Below are 21,521 nucleotides of genomic sequence, written 5' to 3'. Positions count from 1 at the left end.
GAACGGTATCTGGGCCACCAATCCATGGCCCAAAGAGATCATCAGTGAGAAGAAATGAGCATGCGTCCCTGTAGAAAGAGCAGGAGTGGTGAAGTAACATTTAATACTCTAGAGTGAGCGGAACTCCTTACCTTGCCATTAACACAGAGAGCAAGAGCAAGAGAGAATGGAGAGAAAAAGAGAGAGCAGTGGAGAAGAGGTCAAATAACCAAAGTCTCGTGTGTTGTTTCTATGTACGGTGAAGCTAAAAAACTGTCTGTGGAGCTGTATATGGGGCTCAAGAAAAAAAAAAAGTAGTATGTCAACTTATTTTCAGTACAGTCATCATTTTTTGCAGAGTTTTTATACTTTGTAGGGTCAGAGTCAGCACAAACAGGGTAAAAAAAAAAAAGGCAGGCAGATACGTTTGTGCCAAGATGTTTTTGTATAAGCAGTTTCACTACTTTAAAACCTAGTCCTTTTTGAAAAATGTAACATTATATGTTTTGATTAAAAACATTTATTAATCATGACAGCATTAATATAATATTTACATTAAATAAAGAATATTATCTTAATACAACAGAATTTAAATGCATCTTGTGTTATGTATAATAGACGCACAAGGAACACTGACCATTAAAAGTTTTTCACTATAAAACATAAAAAAATAAAATAAAAAAGTAGACATTTATATGCAGTTGATCCCCCTTTGCTGTTAGAACAGCTTCCACTGACACAGTCAAGCTAGTTAACTAGAAGCGGGAGTTCGCATACTTGTATAATACAAATGCATTCTCTTATATGCAATGTTTTAAAGTCAAATCAGAGGATTCGGAATGATCCAGATATCAGTATATGTAGTGTAACTGCCTATAGCGCAGGAGTCTGTTTGCTCAGGCTTAGGGTAGTTGAAGGACAACAGAGAGAGGCAGCACTACATAAATATTTGATTGCAGGCATGTGGAGGGAGCATCAAATATGAAGCACAGCCTTCACATTGAGCCACAGCGCACGCTCAATGTACCAGCTCAACCCTTCTACCTCACTCATGATGCATAAAGTAAAACAGGAAAAGGAAAGCTGAAAAAAACATTTAAACCTGAATCATTTTCTGCACTCTCATGAAGGTAAATGGCAAAACAATGGTTCTGGCTTCTCCTCCAGAACAGCTGTTTGGATAAATGAAGATATTCTAATTCATCTCTAAGCTTAAATGTCAATGGCTGTTTGGTCAAAAAGATTCTTCCACTGACAGAAAAACATTTTTTGAAACCATTTCCGAGCAAATAAATACACATCGAGATATATACTGAAACTGAACATCAACAAAAAGCTAAAAAAAATAATAATCTACAATTGTTTTAGCAACGATATACAGGTCAGTCCTACTCATCAAAAAATCCAGTAAAATGTCTTGACAAAATTCACACCCAAAATTATAACTTAAAAAAACGATAATAACTTATATTAGCGTCCACACAAATTAAGTATTGTGTTTATTATACGCATGCTATGAAGCAACACAAATTTAATGTGTGGGAATAACACAGTGAGTAAGAAAACGTTTAACAAATCAAAACTATCATGAATTTGTCTTTTGCTTTTCCTTCACTGTGACTGTGACTGACAACAAAGGCAATGCTGTCAATTGTTCAAACAGTCTACATTTTAGTCTAGACAACAAATAGTCTACATAATTACATAGATAAAACACACTTAAGGTAAAAATAAGACCTTAAAATGACTACATTGGGCTGTTTGAGCAGATTGCTCAGAAACTGATATAGTTTGGTTTTGTGATTGATATTCTAGCTATCAGTTCTGGAGGAGATGCAATGAACAAAGACTTGTTGAAATAAGGAGCAAGAAAAAGATTCCAAATTAAATGTTCTTGATTAAACTACAACTATAAATGTTTAATTATAGGTATGAATGCCCAAGATTAACTGTGATAAATTGTACACATACAGTAGTGTAGTGTAGTGCTCTAGGCTAAACCCTACAAAATAATCTACTGCAACTGTATACTCACTATGGCACCAATATGGAACAAAATGATATTGTTTTCATGTGTTTTCCCTCATATTGTGGATCCAGTATTTCAAATTAATGTTAATAGAAGTTCTACATAATTATAGATCCTTTCGATACAAGTGTATATGAAATGCTGGTTAAAAAATTATATTTTTTAGAAGAAAAAAAATAAATAAAAACATTTTGATATAGTGAGTACAGTTGTCAAGAAGCTTTGACCATGCACAAGTGCACAAGATCCATTCAGCCCATCACACCCCCAAGTTAGTGAACATGCATTAGTCCAACCTCCCATGCAGCATTCAGCACAACAGCAGGCAGACTGTTCCACCCCCGGAAACAGGGGTAAACTTCAACTTCACAGACCATATTAAAAGACAGAGTTAAGGAAGGAAGGAGGAATACAAAGGATGGAAGTGAAGATGGCTTATGGGGTGTCAGATAAAAATGGCAAAGAAAAGGGATGAGGAGGATAAGAATAAACCAGAAAAAGTCAAAGGCACTGATTTATGGCAAATATGAAAAGAATAAATGATGGAGAGAACAGGACTCAAAAAGGATAGTGGGAAGGAAAAATGAATTCATCATGCAGGGTGTAGCTCCTCTATGAAATAAATAAAAGATGAATGGAATGATGATGACAGTGATGATGACAGACAGCTTAGAGGACCAATAAGTGCTACGTATGATAGACATGAACTGCAAAAATGAAGTGAATAATGACACAGGGGTGTGGAGGACAAGAAAGAATGGAAAGAAACAGCAGGAAAGACAGGTAGAGGGTGAGTCATCATGCACACCTTTAGCCCCATGCAGAGACAATCATGGACTAGTGAGTGACAGAGAGGAAATAAGAGGATGATAATGATGTGTAGTTCAAAAAAATGATGAAAGAAACGAAAAATTAAACAGAAAATGAATTCATCAAACAAGGAAACCAAAAAAGAAAATGGAAAGGGAAAGAAAATGTCTATAGGAAATGATATGGAAATCATAAACTGAAAGGAAGCGGAAAGAAAGGAAGAGGAAAGGAAACTGAAAGGAAGCGGAAAGAAAGGAAAAAAAGGAATTGAGAAAGGATAGAGAAAATTAAATTGTAGAAAAAAAATGGGAAATAAAAAAGGAAAAGAGAAAGGAAATGCAAAAGAAAGAGAACAGGAAATTAATGAAATTCATTAAAAGGAAACGAAAGGGGAAATGGAAAGAAAGGTAACAGAAAGATTGAAACAGAGAGGAAAAGGAAACTTATATGGGAAGTGAAAAGGAAATGGGAAATGAAAAAGGGAACACTAAAAGAAAGAGAACATGAAATTAAAGGAAAACAAAGGAAAAGTGAAAGAAAAAAGAAAAAGGACATGGTAAGGGTATGGAAAAGTAAAACGGAATGGAAGGAAAGGGAAAGGAAATTCATTAAAAGGAAAGGAAAGAGGAAATACAAAGAAAGGTAATAGAAAGAAAAGAAACTTTGAAACAGAAAGGGAAAGGAAAATTATATGGGAAGTGAAAAGGAAATGGGAAATGAAAAAGGAAACACTAAAAGAAAAAGAACAGGAAATTTAAATAAAAACAAAGGAAAAAAGAAAAAAAATGGAACTGGAATGTGTAAGGAATTGGGAAAGAAAAGAAAAGAAATTGAAAAGGAAACAAAAAAAGATGTTGGAAAAAGAGAAAAGAGAAAGGAAAATGTAAAAGACAAATAACAGGAAATGAAAAGGAAACTTAAAAGTACTGTATATGTTAAAGAAAAATGAAAATGAGAGGGAAAAGAAAAGGTAAAAACCGTGGTGTGTCTATAGAGAATAAAGGGATGGGAGGAGTGTTCAGACAGAGAGTGTCAGAGGAATTAAGCCCAGCAGGGCGGCGCTACCTTGTTCCACCAGCCCTGCTGTGGTGCCTGCAGCCGCGGCTACAGCAGCCGCAGCCGCAGTGACCGAGGCGGGAGCCGTGGTCTGCCTGCTACCCACTATCACACGCACCCACACACAATCACAAACAAATTCAGAGGAGGAACAAAGAGAGAGAGAGAGAAAGAGAGAGGGAAGAGGAAAGGGGGCAGAGTGAAAGAGAACCATTTATTAGTCTATGGGAGAAGAAACTGTCAGTTATAAGAACACATCAAACCATTTACTTCTTTGAGAGACAGGTGGCTCGTAACAAAATAATACCCACTTAAACAGGAGCCATACTGACATCTGACTCAGAGAGAATCATCCCTCCTAACACTCAAAATCACACATATTTATCAACGTCCTCTGTTGGACCATCATCTGAAGCGGTTAAAAGCAGAGCCCTGGCATCACAGATGAGATCAGAAGGCAGAATTTGCTACTATTAACTACTTGAATTTCCATTAAGGAGATCAAATAAAAGCAAAACTGACAGAGAGAGACATGCTATTTTGTATTATGCATGATATCTGTGAGGTCAGAGCTACATGAAAACCGCAAGCTGCGAGATGGAGAGGAAATGATAGTAAGTAGATGGTGGGCAGAGAGTAAATGTATAAAGACAGTGGTCACAAAAAGTATGTGGACACTTAAACCACACTTAAAAATGTGTCTATACACACTAGTTAATGGGCTAAGTGGCACTTATTAGCATTACAGATAAGTGGTAATTTAAACTAGTCAAAATTTGTTTCATTTGTATTATTTTACTATCATATTTGATCTATTCTAATAGTAGTTTATTTTTTGTTTTTAAGGACTTTTTTTACTTGCATTAGTTAGCATTACGAGCTCTGATATCAAAATTAGTTAATAGAATTGTGAAATTTCACTGGTACCTAAAATTTAGACGTCATAGCAGCAACCGTATTTCCAGCAAACATATACTTAATATTGTTCTCGCTATTGTTAAATAAATTACTCATAAGGTTTTGGTCATATGGCCCACTCATAATTATAAAGTAATCATGATTACAATACTGGCCAAATAGTCATAATTATTTTGGTAAACATAATATCAAAAAAATTAAGTTAGTTCTGAGAAACACTCTAGCAATTCCAAAAATGATTTCACAACTGAATTAAATAAAATAGAAATGTGCGATCACAAATTCTGTGGTGTTAATTTCCAGAATTTTGTGTATGCATGATATACAATAGTAATGCATGACAGATAAAAATGCAGAAGGCTTGTTTATTTTTGTTTTAACAAACTTTCAGCCATTTTTACACAAATTTGTGTGCATTTGGCTATTTAAGCATGTGTGACATGCATCACTAATGTGTCAATAGCTTTAAGCAGTTCTATGCTTCTTGTGATCATTTTGCTGTTAAATGGCAAATAATGCTAGGCTGGATGGCATTCGAACTTAGCCCCGCCCACAACATTTGAGGATCCGTTGGGAAGCAAGTATGCCCGAACCAAAGCTGTTTGGACCAATCAAATTGTCAGGGCGGGCTTTATTTGATGATGGAAAGATGATCAACCGTAATCATCCACGTCACCGAAGAGCGCTTGGGTTCAAAGAATGGCTGTCGCTGGAGAATTGAGATGTGTAGATTCAGCCATCGCGTCTGTTACAGAAGATGTAGACAGCGCATTCATTTTTAAAAGAGGAACAGAGAACCGCGATCAAGGTTCGCCGATCCAAATTAATGCAGAGGCGTTTTCTTTCCTGGTTCAGTTGAAACGCCCCATAATCACAGCCTAATGGAGCAGTATCATTCTCACATTCTGACTAGGACGACATCAGGCAAAAATCACGCAAGAATGCAAAACGTAATTTTGTTGATTTTGGATGGTGTTCAACAATTACAATCAATCTGGAGGGACTGTCTGCATCATTTGTTTTCAGGTGCCATTTGTTTTGACATATATTTTAATTGCAATCGAAGTATCAGGATAATTTTTAGTACCCTGTATCACATTGACAGTCTTGCCCACAAGTCACTTTTATTGAGACCAAGAGACTTGGGACATTTCTTTGGCAGACAGCAGTCAACAAAGCACATCAAGACGTGATCATACACTGAAAAGACTAATCAGAAAACACACAGATCCGTCAACTCGGCTATCTCTCAAAAGAGTTAATAACCAGCTTCATCAAACCCGAGTAACTTACCAGAGAAGTTTCGTGACACAAGCATGGTGGTGAGGATGGCCCCCTGTGACGAGAGGGAGGATATTTAACCTTTTGTGTAAAATTAAAATTGAGTGAGCAATGAGCATGTTTGTGTGTTACTATGAAACACACCTTGAGTTTCCTCCTGGCGTTGAACTTCTTCAGGCATTCCACAGTCTCTTGTCTGTGCATCATGGAAGCCACAGTAGAGCGTTGCTATGGAAACAAACAGGGAAAAGATTTAGACTGTATCTAGACCTGCATGTTGCTGTATTTCTATATAAGTGTTCTATATGTCTGCATGCGCATATCGGAGAATACATACGCAGACCCATGGGTGTTTGAGAGCTTCCTGTGCAGTGATTCTTTTGCCAGGGTTTATGGTCAGCATTTGATTGATGAGGTTTTTGGCTTCAGGAGTAACTGTGTCCCATTCTGGAGATGGAAACTACCAGAAAAATATACATTATTGCATTATTCAGATGTATTCATAAGCTACAGCGGCAAATCTTTGTTGATCAAATAAACTACCAGTTGGAATATGCAGTTTCTATAACTTGTGCATCTTTAATTTGCAGAAATAAACCACCAGTTAAAGTCCCATTTTCTGAATTTAATGTATTGGCAATATGCAGATACAATATATGAGTCAATTTTGCCCTTTGAAAAACCCACATCGGCAAAAACAAGTATGAATCAATGCTCCCAAATAAAAACGGATAAACATTCTTAATGTGATATTCTGACTGTGTGATGGTGATAAAGTGTTTTTATAATGTGAAAATCAATACAGATTTATCACATTCTCTTAAAGGTGCATTAAGAGATTTCTGAGAAATGCTGTTGAAAGTGGATCGGACCGAGCACTAGGCATGTGCTGGTATCAAAATTTCATGCTGCGATTAATTGATTGAGCTTCTATCACGGTCTCATCAAAATATTTTAATTGCACAAGTGAAAAGGATGGATTGGGGGGGAGGGGATGTAAAAAAAACAACAACTTGCATCACAATAGGTGTAATTGTGATTGTCAAAACATTTGGTAATTCATCAGTAGTGATGCTCCGATTGATCGGCTGCCGACCTATATCGACATAAATTACTCACATTACCGAATACCGGCACATGTCTGTCGAGCATCAAAACACACTTGTAGCCCATCAGTAGTAAAGGGGATATACTCATTAGGGGGGAGGATCCTGTGTTGAAGTTGTTTGTGAATTTGGGAGCGAATTTGTTTATTTTGGTGATTTTAAAAATCAACAGCATTTCTCAGAAATCGCCCACTGTACCTTTAAATACAGTATTCTAAATATAATTTCTGCATTCACAATAAAAAAAAAAAGAATGATTAAATATATCTTATGAACCCTCCTGCCTACTTAACACATTTATCAGACAAACATGTTGCACAAGCTAGATGGAGTGGGAACATCGAAATGTCATGAGTACATCAGATGGGACACGTGTCAGAAAAGCTAGAAACTGCTGTAGGACTGTATTGAAGTGCATACTTGCATCAATGAGGACAAATGGTCTTAGGGATTCTCACTGATCTTCTATCAGAAGAATAAGAGGTTGTGATAAAAAAAGGGAAAGAGAGGGTGGGGAGGTGTAAAACGTACATCATAAGCTCCAGCTTTGATCTGTTGGTAAAGTTTGTGCTGATCCTCATCCCAGAAAGGTGGATATCCAACCAGCAGAATGTACAGAATCACACCTGAATAGAAAACAAGAAAACAAATGAATGATTCTGTTCCAAGTGCATACATAAGCAACATTTTTTAGGTTGTTCCATAAAATATATGTCAGGTAATATAACTTATACTGTACTCAAAAGTATTAAAAAATACAGGGGTTGGACAATGAAACTGAAACACCTGGCTTTCGAACATAATAATTTATTAATATGATGTAGGGCCTCTTTTTGCAGTCAATAAAGCATCAGTTCGTCTAGGGAATGACAGATAAAAGTTGGCACCAATGAAACTGACATTTGGCATTGGCACGAGTGACCAAAGGTTTGGCTATAGCAGCCTGACTATGAATATTAACTCTGTGGAGCCACCGACAAACTGTTTTGGTGGAAGCAGGAGAGTTGAGGAACGCATTAAATTCAGTACATGTTAGTACATATACATCCTTTCAGAGAGCTTCCTCTTGCACTGACAATTACTTCTTTTGGATGTGGTTTGTCCTATGTAGTGGTATGCCGACATTAGAGTCTCTGTGCTGTTGTTTGCTAGTAGCTTTAATTAGTGTTGTGTAGGTCGACTAGAAATCCCCAACTCGCATCAAAAATGAATGACTCCCAGTCTCTGTCACTGAAAATCACTGTATTTGTGAATATCCCTTTGGGACCCTGCTGAAAAAAAAACAAACTAAGCAAACCAGCCTAGAATCGTTTTCCTAGTTTGCTTTATCACCTATCCTGGCCAAACTGGTTATCCTGGCAGGCCATAAAAAGAAGTGCCCCCCCAACAACCAGCAAATCAGACCAGCTCGAACAGGATTGGATACCAGCTAAGGCCCCCGACCCGACCTTTTGCTACGTTTGCACCTCCCCTCCAGACTAAAACGGAAAAAACGAATACCTAAAACGGAGAAGTTTAGAAACGCTGCAGCTCCGTTTTGCGTTTTGAATCTCCGGAGGGCGTTTTAGTGAAGACGGGACGAAACGGAGGACTTTAGAAATGATGACGCAGAGGCTCACGCTCTGCTCTATGATTGGGTGTCATCAGTCATGACGTGTCCTTCTCTGATTCGTCAGCCACCCATCCCATGACCCGTCCCCGGAAGAAAACAGACAAAAACATCCTGGACTACGCAACATAGATACATAGATAACGAAGCGGTATTAACCGTACATGGAGCGTCGGTTTTGGGTTTACACCGGCACGCGCATGTTCAGAGTTGGTCAGGTGAATGGTCACGTGATCCGTATTTGTTTTAATTATCCGTTTTTAAACGAAAACGGAGTAGTTTGGACGGGGCTAAAGAACAGGAAACCCTCTTGGGCTGGTTTAGGTTTTTTTTTTTTTTTTCAGCAGGGAAGGTAGACAGCAAGCCAGCTCACTTAGTTTTGAAGCACAGCACAGAAAATCTCTTTGTCTCTTCAAAATTAGCACGTGCTTGTCTGTATTGAGTTTAATTACCACAGGCCCAGATGTCCACCGGTTTGCCATATGCCTCCTTCCTCAACACCTCAGGTGACAGGTAACCTGGTGTCCCTGCAAATCCTGTAAAACATAGTTAAGCACACAGTCTTTCAGATACTCCTCTGCACCAGTAAAAAGTAGCAAGCACACACAAGATAAAGAATCCAAAAAGTGAGTCGTGTGGGCGTGTCTCAAAAATCAAACGTATAAGTTTGCATTGCTATGGCAACGATTACATACCAAACCATGCCTGCTGGTCTCCCTGCACTTCAATGGCCAGTCCAAAGTCAGCCAGCTTCACTGCAGCGTTCTTGCACTTGCTGGCCAAGAGCAGATTCTCTGGCTGTGGGGGGAATCAAGACAACATTTCTCCTGCCTTAACACACAACTTAAACACACACAATCACAATAACAACACACTGTGCATGCTTACACCCACACTACACAACAATAATATATAGTCAGATATCCATCACATGTTCAAATTTAGCATTGCATACAAAAAACTCTCACAATCTGATTCTTAGAAATAGTAGTTGAATGTTGAGTTTGGTTGACGTACTTTCTAAATGAAGGATGCGGAAAATACATTTGTCTTCACTGGCAATAAGAGCGTGTGCACGTATGTGTGCGTGTTTTTTCTCCTGACTGACCCAGATTATCTAGCCTCATTATTCTCTGCCACTGATGGATGCTAATAATGTGATATCCCCTCTAGTGCCTCGTGATTCTTCTGCTAGCACACACACACACACACACACACACACACATAACACTATCTTATAAATCATAATGCTAGCAACCAAATACACAGTCACACACACCTTCACAAGCACTGCACCAGATAGTCAAATCTCAAGCAGCTTTTCCTGCATTGCAGTATCTGGTGGATCTAGCATCCACTTCCTTCACTCTTTGATTCACAATAAAGACTGCAACTAAACGGTTTAAAACTGTAAAAATAAAATTATACACTAACATTTAAAAGTTTGGGGTCAATAAGATGATTTTAAAATAATAACAATACATTTACAGAAAAATACATTTATAATGTTACAAAAGATTTTTATTCCAAATAACCGCTGTACTAACTTCTGAAAATTTAGCGTTGCCATGACAGGAATAAATTACATTTTAATATATATATATATATATATATATTATATATGTATATAAAGGGGGTTATTAAATTGCAGTAATATTTCACAATGTTAGCGTTTTAACTATATTTTATATCCGATACATGCAGCTTTGGTGAATAGACTTCTTTCAAATATAAAAAAAAAAAGGTTAGTGAGACCCCCTTCTTTTAAGTAGAGATATATGAAAGACTGATTCAAGCCAATAGCATATGCAGAATGATCTAACATTAATGGTAAACAAAATCCTATGAAAATCATCTGCTGAAGTCTATATAGATCTAGCTATTAGCAGACACAGTCAAATTGGTCTCAAGTGTTCACAGAATGACTTAGTCTTACGTACAGCAGCCCATCTGCGTATACTTAATATTCAACAATATTATTGATCTGACTGTACTGCCACTGCTGTATGAGAACTGAACTGAGCTGGACGATGACTTCATTTTTTGCAGAACTGCTTTATAGATTAAATTAACTAATTAAATAATTGATGATCTTTACAACATAAATGAGTTAATACGGAACTGACTTCAGCTGAACAACCATAGATATCTATATAAAGGCTAGATGTAGATGCAGAGTTTCTATCGTCATCACCATTAACACAGAGCTACGAGTGAGCGAGCTGCCTGTGACAAGATGGCCGCCAGGTGCAAACGTCGACCTCCATTGGCCAGCAGCGTGGACGAGATATCAAGCCTTTATATAGATATCTATGTGAACAACAGCCGAAATTCATAATTTTCCTGTAATAACCTTAAAGCTGCTTTGAAACAATCTGTATTGTGTAAAGCGTTATATAAATAAAGGTGACTTGACTATACACATCTATGGACGTTAAAGCTATTAAGAAAATGTGGCTTCTAAATGTTTCATTAAGAGCCAGTGGATATCTATTTTTTTACATTGATATCCTTGTTCCATAACGCTCATTATCACATCATTATCACCATCCCTTCATTAAAATTTCCTAGATTTTGTCTCCATCCTCAGAAGAACTCGTACAGAATGGCTAATAGAGACTACTCCCTCCCCAAAAAGAGGTTAAACATGCACACTGCTGAGGGCTGGAACACCAGGAGCTAATCCCAGCCTTAAATCTCAGTAGTGGGAGGAATTTTGATGAACAGCACCCTGAGAACAAATCTAGCAAAGAAGATCTGCCAAAAATCACTCTCCAACGCTTTCACGAGTGTATAACCTCTGCAGAGAAATCCATGACTTGACTTCCTAGCAAAAATCTCATCAGCATGGGCACAGCTAAGAAAAAAAAAACTACATACAGTATATATATGCACACACACACACTGCTGGGTGCACTGGTTAAATTGGCTTGAGTTGGTTACGTATTCTTGTTTAGCACAGTAAAATCTAAAAAAAAAGCATAGGTGTGGATATACGTGTCCTGTGCTGTGTGCAAGATCGCTGCTCTTTTCTGCAGTGGCATTCCTGTCATGTCCACTCAAAAGTCCCGCTGTGGAGGAGCGCGTGCCCCGGGCTTCCATTCAAAAGGGCACTCCAGTGTGGGTAGACACAGATAGCGTTAAACCAGAGTGCTGGTACTGTCAAGAGTAGAGTATGGAGCTGATCGTAGCAACACCATTTTTAGCTTGTACCTTTTTTACTTTTTCTGGATACTGCTATACTGAAACTGAAGCATGAACCTAAACCTACACAGGTAAAATCTAGTGATGCACTGAAAATTGTATCTTTCGTCATTAGGCGGCTCTGAATTGTCAAAACCTCTCTCAAAATGCTCGCTTATGGATGAGAAAAACGCAGAAAATCGAACCTGATCCAAATTTTCTTATGACGGACGAAAGTTTCTGAGGCAGTGATTCTTGACATAGCGTGAGGTTGAATTTCTTTTTTAACGTGCAAACTCATTTCGGGTGCTTTTCCATCAAGTTGTTCGAGCGGATGACATAGTGACTACCTTGTAACCAACAGTAAATAAAACAAGGCCTCCATAGAAAATGGAGACAGGACTGCAATAGTTATTAGGCAGAGTTAAACATTTAGGCCTTCTAGCAGTGCAGCGTGCAATCGCCGAATGCTACGCACAGAAGAAGAAATGTAGAATTTTTGATGAAGGAACTAGCAGCAAGAGCATTATAACAACGTCGAGCCCCATACATATGGGAAAGACAATTTTAGCAGGATTTTTGGGAGGCATTTTACTCGGAGACCAAATTTGAAACGTTATGCAACATCATTGACACCATCAGTGGAAACAATTTGTGGCAATTTGTCACGTAGGTTTAATGTTCGCTACATCAGAAGTTATTCAGCAAATGCGTTTACTTTGCAACTCCCATTTTTCGCAATCGCATTAACTCTTTTTTTGCACAAGTCAAAAACCACCAAATTAATTTATTTTTACATTAGCCGTTTCCATCGCATGTTTCTGATGCGATACTTCCATATGCGCATAACAACAGGGTGATGGAAACATAGCTAGCGATGTTTCCTGATGATTACGAAATTAAAACTTGAACTTATTGATATACATCGGTCAAAGCACAAAGTGCACCGTTTTAGTCTTTGTATGACTGCGTTTTTTTTTTTTTTTTTCAAATTTACGATTTGTGCACTTTGAACAAAACCTGCAGATAAATGGGTATTTATAAAATCACATTACAAATATACAGTAGTCACAAGTCACAATCAAACCACTTATACGTGCATACGAGACAAGCAAACCAGTGCAAGAACTATTTATGAGATTATAAACGACAGAAACACATGCAGCATGCATCCCGAAACCGTTTCTAAGCATCATCCTCTCCACCGACAAACCCCAAAGCGTTGAATATGTGTTTACAGAAGGCATGGGAGCTTTTTGGCAGCTAAGATAAGCATCCTAGGCCATATTTTAACAGTAAGCCAACTGCAAAGCATGCTAGATAGTGTGACACTAGTGGAATTATTTCTAAGAACAACGTCTCGTGAAGCACACTGTGTTTTAGAGAAGGTCAAGGGTCACAAGGGAGCAGTTAAATGTCAGTGAACTCAAAACTGGACATGACGACCGGTCTGGGACCCACATTAACTCTCTGGGCAATAAGAGTAATCTAGAAGGTTAGATGTACGTTGTCGTGGTTTATTATATTTGGTCTATTATTAGTAGTACTACAGACTAGGGGTGTAACGGTACATGTATTCGTATTGAACCATTTTGGTTCGAGGCTTCCGGTTCGGTACACATACAAACCGAACCATTCCTTGGACCATTTTTCCTGCCGACAAAATTCGCGCTTGCACAGCCAACACAATGTTGCGCAACATCAAATGGCAAGCGTAAAGAAAGCGGAACGAAACTGCACTACTCATTGTGTGCTTCACGGATCGTTTATCAATTCGGACCAGAAACGAGCCGCGCGAGCCGATCTCGATCAAGCGACAATGTTACTACACAGCGCTAAGAGATCCGGTAAAGAAAACATTTGAATTCGCCAATGAAATAATAACATCGTGGCGCGATCAAGTGAGAAGCATTCACATTTCTCTGTTATTAAAGCCACAATATGTATTTTTTCTGCATTAAAAATAGCACAAATAATTGTATCTATGTTATATATTTCTGTTAGATGTGTACTTACATAATCCCGACAGTTTCCACCAAATTTCAAATACGGAGAAATTTATAGTTTAATTCGAAGACACGGGCCGTTTCTTTATTTCCGTTTCGTCGCCCGTCTATGGCGTCATATAACCTTTGACTCCTCTATTTTCCCTAACTTCCTTGCGGAACCCGGCGAAACCCGCCAAACACAAAGGGGAACACTGGACTACCGCCAATAAAGCAAAGAAAATGACGAAGAAAAAAAAGTAGTACGTATTTTTATGTGAGTAAATCACGTGCCCGCTCACGAGCGCTCACTCTTAACAGACACAATGTCCCCGGTGCTGCTCGCACATAAAGCGCTCCCCGTTCACAGTAACCGTGTCGTCTCATTCAAAACAGCCAACTGTAGCTGTTAGCGAGCCGCGCACATTGAATACTCATATGAGTCAGGCTGCGAATGTACGTGCCCGCTTCAGCGCGCTCATGCTTACCAAATAAACGCCTCACCTCCGGCGCCGCGCACTTACTACATTCCCTTTAGCCTTTAGCACATAGTGGATGAATAACGCAAACCCAGTCAAACGTTTGACTGCAGTATCTTATGTGCTTTATAATCCGGTGCGCTCTATATATGAAAAATGTTCTAAAATAGGTCATTCACTGAAGTAGCGTAATATTAATATTTATATTCGTCTGTATTATAGTTATGGACCACGATTACGCTTTGCCTGCACGTTCTGCTGCTACAGCCAGCTCATTAGCTAAAGCTCAAACGTACCTGAAAAATATGACCCGAGAAGGGTTTGGGACAGGAGAAGCATGACACAGGTAAACATTGGGGTTGCATTTAAAGCTTCTTGACAAGCCAAATCTACAGAGAGATGCCGTATATCCGTATATTTTGTGAAACGTTGATGTCATGTCATGAGCTGAGCTGGTTGTCATTGACAGCGACATCAACTCCCGTGAGCCCACGCTCTTTCCCGACGTCATCAAAGTACGTCTTTTGTTATTATTTTAAACGAGTGACCCCTGGTGGCCAAAAATTGCATACTGTACGTTTAACCGTAGCTCTCCATTAGATCAAAAAGCGCTGACGTGGAAACCAGGACAAACATTGTGCCGTGAACGAACTAGTAATACTTTACATGCACAGACCAGCAACATTCACCATGGATTTAATATAGTAACACTAACTGTAACCAGTTTGGCTGAAATAGTGAAATGCTTTCAAGTATTTCACACATCTTTTTCCAGCACTTCAAAACTCAAATTTTATATAAATTAATACATATTTAAATGTTATTTTTAATGTGATGACCAAAACATTATTTGTTCATCCTTCAATGATGACTCCCATTTATAAACCTGAAAGTTTCAAGATGTAGGAAAACTCAAACTTATTTAAAGATATTTTTTCTTTTAACAAAAATTTTACTGGCATTTCTTTCTGCTGTATCAAAAACGTAACCGTGACTTTAAAACCGAGGTATGTACCGAACCGTGATTTTTGCGTACCGTTACACCCCTACTACAGACGTATTAGTGCTTGATAGATAAATAAAAATCAGTGTCGCTCTTTAAGTCAGGCCAATCAGCGCAGTCTTACCTGAACATTCATGAAAGTGAATTTATCACCAGCAACACGAACACACATAGCGCACTATCACTGTGTGAGATCAGACTGATTTCTATTGCATTTCTAAGTCTTTTTACTCAATTTCACAGAAAGACCAAAAGCTGATATTAGCAATAACGTCAGTCATCTTCAAATCGACACAGCGATAGGCACAGATTTCTACATAACGTACCAACCTTTATGGGCACATGCACATTCATCAAACATCACAATCGGCACTTACCTTCAGGTCTCGGTGCACCACGCCCATTTGATGGCAGTGAAGCACCGCCTCCAGGATCTGCTGGATGCAGTGACTGCATGCAAACAGCAGGGGGCGGAGGTTAGTCTGAGCAGCACTACAGTCCCGTGCACAGGCCAGGGGCGAGGGGGATTTGGGGCAGGTAAAAATCTAAATGGTAGGGGGCAGGGCACCTCTCTAGACTCAAGCCTTGCCTCCATGTAGCTAAATATAAGCATATAATAATTGACTATATATTAATTGAAAATATATATTTTATAATATACAATTGCGATATATCTACAATTAAGACATGGAAGCACCGCTTTGTGCCTATTGAGAGTTCAAGAATATTTCTTTTGTCAACATAATTAGGACCTGTTCTATTAAATCACTGCAAAATACAAGTTCACAAAAGTTTCCTATTGCTTTTCCAGCCAGCCTACTATGTACCTTGAACAGTTTTAATTTTTAGAAAAAAAATATATTCTCAAGAACTGATCTCAAAATGGATTTGAGATCAGCTCATTTAAAAAAAAAAGTCAAAAATATAACAAAACTGCATTATCATACACTATCATTCAAAAGTTTGGAGACTTCTTTTAAAGAAATTAATACTTTTATTCAGCAAGGATGCATAAAATGATCAAAAATAAAGTTAAGACTTGTGTATTAACAATTATATTTAATATCAATAGTAAATCAACATATTAGAAGGAACATGTGCTACTGAAAACTGGGGGTCTGAAAATTTAGCTTTGCCATTTCACAGGAATAAACTATTAAAAAATGTAACCGTTATTTTAAATTGTAATACTATTTCAAAATATTGCTGTATTTTACTGTATTTTTGATCCAATAATTGCAGCCTCGGTGAGTATAAGAGACTATAAGAAAATATTACCAACCCCAAACTTTTAAACTGTAGTTTAAGAAAAAAAAACTGTTTAATGTGCCCGACAAGTGAACACATTAAAAAAGCCTTCAAAAATGCAAAGCAAAATTTAGGTAATAGCCCAAAACCTGTGTGCCAAATTTTGCTATTTTTTCACGTTTACATAACCCAGCATAGTCATGTATGTACACATATTAAATATAGAATCGCAATATATTAGATAAAAGTCAACCACACAAAAACGTTGAGATATTAAACATTAAATTATTTCAATTACAAGTCCATTTAATCTACAACATTGCGGCAGATTTCTATACCCACTGGATTCTGCTAATTGCTGCTTGCAGCTCTACTCTTCTCCTTCTCCCAATAGGGAAGTAAAAGAGGCTCTTAGAAATCAAACCTTTATAAGGTGAATCATACAGAGTAGCACAGCAGAATATCTATGCAGTCTTTGATCAAATATAGTGACATGAGAGTGTAATGTGTGAGTGTTAAGAAGTGTAGGATATCAGCAACACGTGCACGCACACACACACACGGACCCCTACATGTTGCTATGCACAGGTGCAGCCTACGCCTGGGCGAGACCGAATGATGGTTTTGGGATTTAAGTTAACAGCCCAAACCCAGATCCGACATCCAAGTGATAATACACTAAGGGTCACTGAGGTTGGCTCGTAGAGGAAAAGGCTAAATCAATTACGTAAATCAATTAATATTGTAAATGTCTCTCTAGGTCAAAGCTATTCCAATATACAGCACATGCCCTGAGTCCAATCTTTCAATTCTGGAAGAAAAATCCCAAAGATGGGAGTGTTCTAGCTGTTCTGGAATCACACACATGGAAGGTGGACATTAAGAGCGTTTGCAAGCTAAAGTTACAGAAAGCAGTGTGTGTTTGAAGGTCATGTGATATGGCGCAACTGTGAATGACTAAAGCTACAAATTTACTCTACACTGGCATTTAAAAGATTAGGGTCAGTTAGTTGTTGTTTTTTTTCTACATAAATTAAAATACTTTTTTTTTTTTTCAACAAGGACACATTAAATTGTTCAAAAGTGACAGTAAAGTCATTTATAATGTTACAAAATATTTGTATTATTATTTTTTTTTATATACATCAAATAACCCTGACAAGTCATGGCTCCTGAAAATGCAGATTTGTCATCAAAGGAATAAATTACATTTAAAACTATATTACGGTTAAAAGCTTATTTTAGATTGCAATAATATTTCACAGAATTCCTCTTTTCTGTGTTTTTTAACAACTAAATGCAGCCTATGAGCATAAAAGACTCCTTTCAAAAACATTTAAGAATCTGACCTCAAACTTTTGAAAGATTGTGTATTACGGCATCAATACAAGTATTTCAATAGAATTATTATTTATTTATTTTTCTGAAAACACCTATTAAAATGCCTTTCAGCTCATTAATGTCAACGTTCGCATGAGAAGCAAATGTACATAAAGATTTTTTCTTTTTTCTTAAGAAATCTAATCGCAATATAAGGATGCAATATATTTGCGGTCTGGCTTCAGAGATTGTGCCATTAAAAGGCATAAAAGCTATAAGACTTTTCATTTAGATTCAAGATTTGCTTCTGACAAAGTCAATTTAGTCATTCCAATTAGTATTAAGACCCTTTTATCTAAAATGATTAGCAAATTTACCATCAAATTTAAAGACTGTAATACATTAAAATTAAAAAAAAAAAAAATCTGCAAAAAACCGACACATACTCGAAGATGATTTTGTCATTCTGTTCTGCCCTACAAAGCCAAAACAGTGTAAATTATTACAATTACATAAAACTATTTAAAGCAATCTATTCTTAATGACCACATTTAATCTTTAATACAGCACTTTGAGATTCTTGATAGGGTCAGTGCTGCATAAATAACGTTATAGCTGTGATTATTATTATCCATGTGCAGTGTGCACTGCATGAGTTTTCTGGCATGGCAGTAAAGTTCAGGGCTGTAAATTAAAGTGCTGCATTTGCTTTCTAAATGTCTCCCATTAAAAGACCACAGAGCATGACATATGGTCATGGCAAGTGTAAGACAGAATGTCGCTGAAAAAAGCGAGTGAATCTGCCTATAAACGTATGAGCGCATATATGGACATGTTAAATATCCATATATGTGTGCCTTCATCATAGTGTGTTCATGTGTGTGTGTGTTTCTTCACACCTCCCCCTGTGTCAGCTGCTGATCATAGCTGGTCTGCAAGAGAAGATTTGTGTGTGTGTGTGTGTGTTAGGGTGAGACAGGAAGTGTCACTGTGTTTCAGCAAAAAATCTCCACTCGAAAGAACTGCTGTGGACATTAAAACGTCTAAAAATGTACTAAACTCACTGTGCTGCCCTTTCTAATATAGGGATGGGACGATAACCGGTTTCACGATAAACCGTGATAAAATGTACTGACGGTTAGTATTATCGTTTAAAATTTTATTATCATTAAAACCGTGTTTGATTATCGTGATTTTAATAACTAACTGAATCCTGTCGGCCAGTCTGACGCAGGCGCGCAGCACGCAATATTTTTTTAAATTACTATTCGAGAAGGAATGGTGGAAGGCAGTGACCGTGCTCATGAGATTTTTCAGCCTTTTATGAGGACCAAATCTGAGGTGTGGTCATTTTGGGTTTTACAAAAAACTATTAAAAATAACTTTTGGAAATAACAATCACAGTCCTAGACAGTGAGTGAGCTTACACATTAAGATAATATCGGATTTTCTCCAGTCATTGTTAAAAAACAAGCTAACAATCCTTGCTAACTAGCGTTAGTGAAGCGGCCAGACGGATCTTTCTGCCTCCACCTAAGCTCCGCCCACAAAAAAACGTCACCATGTTTACCAACTGTAAAAGGGTCTATAGAATCTTGCTTAAAAACTGCATAGAGAGGCTTGTTTTATTTGTTGTTTGTTGATTTTCAATTATAAAACTTGTTGAAATGTTTTCAGTTCTTTTTGAGCACTTTCATAAATTTTTAACAAAACCGTGATAATATTGATAATCACGATTATTTTGGACACTATAATCGTGATATGAAATTTTCATACCGTCCCATCCCTATTCTAATATTAGCTTTATTTCCTGTACTAACATCAGCATTAAAGTATTTGAGTCTCTTCTCCTACGCTGCATAAGAAGCAATTTAAACTGCTAACTTTTTTTGCAAGAATCTACACTAAGACGCAAAATAACAAATCTAAAAAAATTATATTTGCAAAATTTCATTAAAACCTAGCATTGTTTCATCAATGACTGGTAGTTCATGATGACACAGTTTATCTTTCAAGTACTAATAAGACTAATGCAACTGAACTCTGGGATACTAGTGTGGCAATAAAACAAGATCAGCTGCTATAATGTCTTGTGCTGAGCGCATGCAGACTAGTGCAATGTGGAAAACGAGGATGGAATCACAAAATCCAGTCATAAAAATTTAATTTAATGCATCACATGGAATTTTATGGAATTTGGAAAGAAATTATGAATAAATCAGAAGTAGGGCTGTGCACTTAATCAAATTGCAATATTACTAGTGTCTGTGAATATTAAAGTGCAAAAATGCCGTACGTGTCTGTGTGAATAAGCGGACCGGTGCAGTTTCGTCTAGTTCTAGTACACAGGTTTAAGGAATATCACACAATATTGCATGTTTTAATTTAAAACACTAAACCTCTGTTGTGCAGCGCTTCATTTGCCCAAAAATATGGAAGGAATTGTTCATTACATTTTAAACGATTAATTAAATTGATAAAGTTTGCAATGCATTTACTTAATTACAACCTTTTTTTAAATAAATTGTTAAAAATGTAATAAAATTATTAAATCGTTAATAGCTGGATTTCAGTCACGTGATTATGATGACGCGCGAAATTCAGATGGAGGGCAGGGAGTGAAGAGCGCAATGGACGAGATGGAGGAAAGTCCGTACTGTACTACAAGAGAAAGATATAAACAAAAATCAAATGTTGGATGTGATCCTTATTTTATGAAGAGGAGTGATTTTTCAACTGAATTGAGATTTTCCTGCCATCGAGGCAGGAAAGTTCGGAAACTGGTACGTTACACAAACAAAGCCACTTAAATTGAATAAACTCACCTTTGACGAAGTGATCACTGCACAAACAGGCATTTTCTCATTCGGCTCCCCCTGAACGCAGACGTATGTTTGCAAGCTGTTTTTACAGAGTTTTTCAGACAATTTCTTGCATTTTCCCCCCTTATGAACAACAACTTTTGGTACACGATTAAAAACTCCACGTGGTTTGATCGATTTAAGTAACCATAAACTATGCAAAACATAGGCATTTTGAGTTTGTTATAGTGCTTTCTAAATACAGCAAATCACTTCCTGCCCTCCATTTGCATTTCACGCCATGGCGTGACGTCATATGAAACCCAGCTATTGACACCGGAAAAATAAGATGAAATTTATAAAAAAATAAAAAAAATAAAACTGATTTCATAGGGCTCTACGACCTCAATCAAATGTTGGCCTGGCGTTTCTGACACAGAAAACATGGTACATAACGAATATTATAACACAGTGATTTAAGGATGTTTATACAAAGAACCACTATGAATCTTTAAATACACAGTATCAGAATGAAAATATCATTTAAGGGATAGTTCTGTTATCATTTACTCACCCTTATGTCCTTCCAAATCTGTTTGACTTACTTTCTTCTGCGGACATGTAAAGAAATGCATACAGGTTTGGACCAACATAAGGGTGAGTAAAGTATGACAGAATTTGTATGTGTGGGTGAACTATCCCTTTAACAAAGAA

The 21,521-nt window shown here is 37.4% G+C and overlaps 1 protein-coding gene across 22 annotated transcripts in view; it reads right to left on the bottom strand.

Moving 5' to 3' along the window:
- camk2b1 (calcium/calmodulin dependent protein kinase II beta 1) overlaps positions 1-21,521 on the bottom strand; it is a 72,607-nt gene that overhangs the window by 25,313 nt on the left and 25,773 nt on the right. For 8 of the 22 annotated variants that reach the window (XM_089130492.1, XM_039658180.2, XM_039658187.2 and 5 more), the window contains exons 6-13: positions 15,816-15,888; positions 9,484-9,586; positions 9,241-9,324; positions 7,711-7,805; positions 6,411-6,533; positions 6,218-6,301; positions 6,086-6,128; positions 3,884-3,979 (exon numbers count right to left, since the gene is read on the bottom strand). In XM_089130492.1, the coding sequence (XP_088986618.1) occupies positions 3,884-3,979; positions 6,086-6,128; positions 6,218-6,301; positions 6,411-6,533; positions 7,711-7,805; positions 9,241-9,324; positions 9,484-9,586; positions 15,816-15,888 (701 nt within the window). The remainder of the gene's footprint in view (positions 1-3,883; positions 3,980-6,085; positions 6,129-6,217; positions 6,302-6,410; positions 6,534-7,710; positions 7,806-9,240; positions 9,325-9,483; positions 9,587-15,815; positions 15,889-21,521) is intronic. The other 14 variants (XM_039658189.2, XM_039658197.2, XM_039658191.2 and 11 more) reach the window with 3 other exon arrangements.

Source organism: Pimephales promelas, chromosome 4 (genome assembly GCF_988280905.1).
Source record: "Pimephales promelas chromosome 4, fPimPro1.hap1.1, whole genome shotgun sequence".
NCBI lineage: Eukaryota > Metazoa > Chordata > Actinopteri > Cypriniformes > Leuciscidae > Pimephales > Pimephales promelas.
The sequence above is the reverse complement of the archived record's forward strand: the minus strand, read 5'-3'. Positions and strand labels throughout refer to the sequence as shown.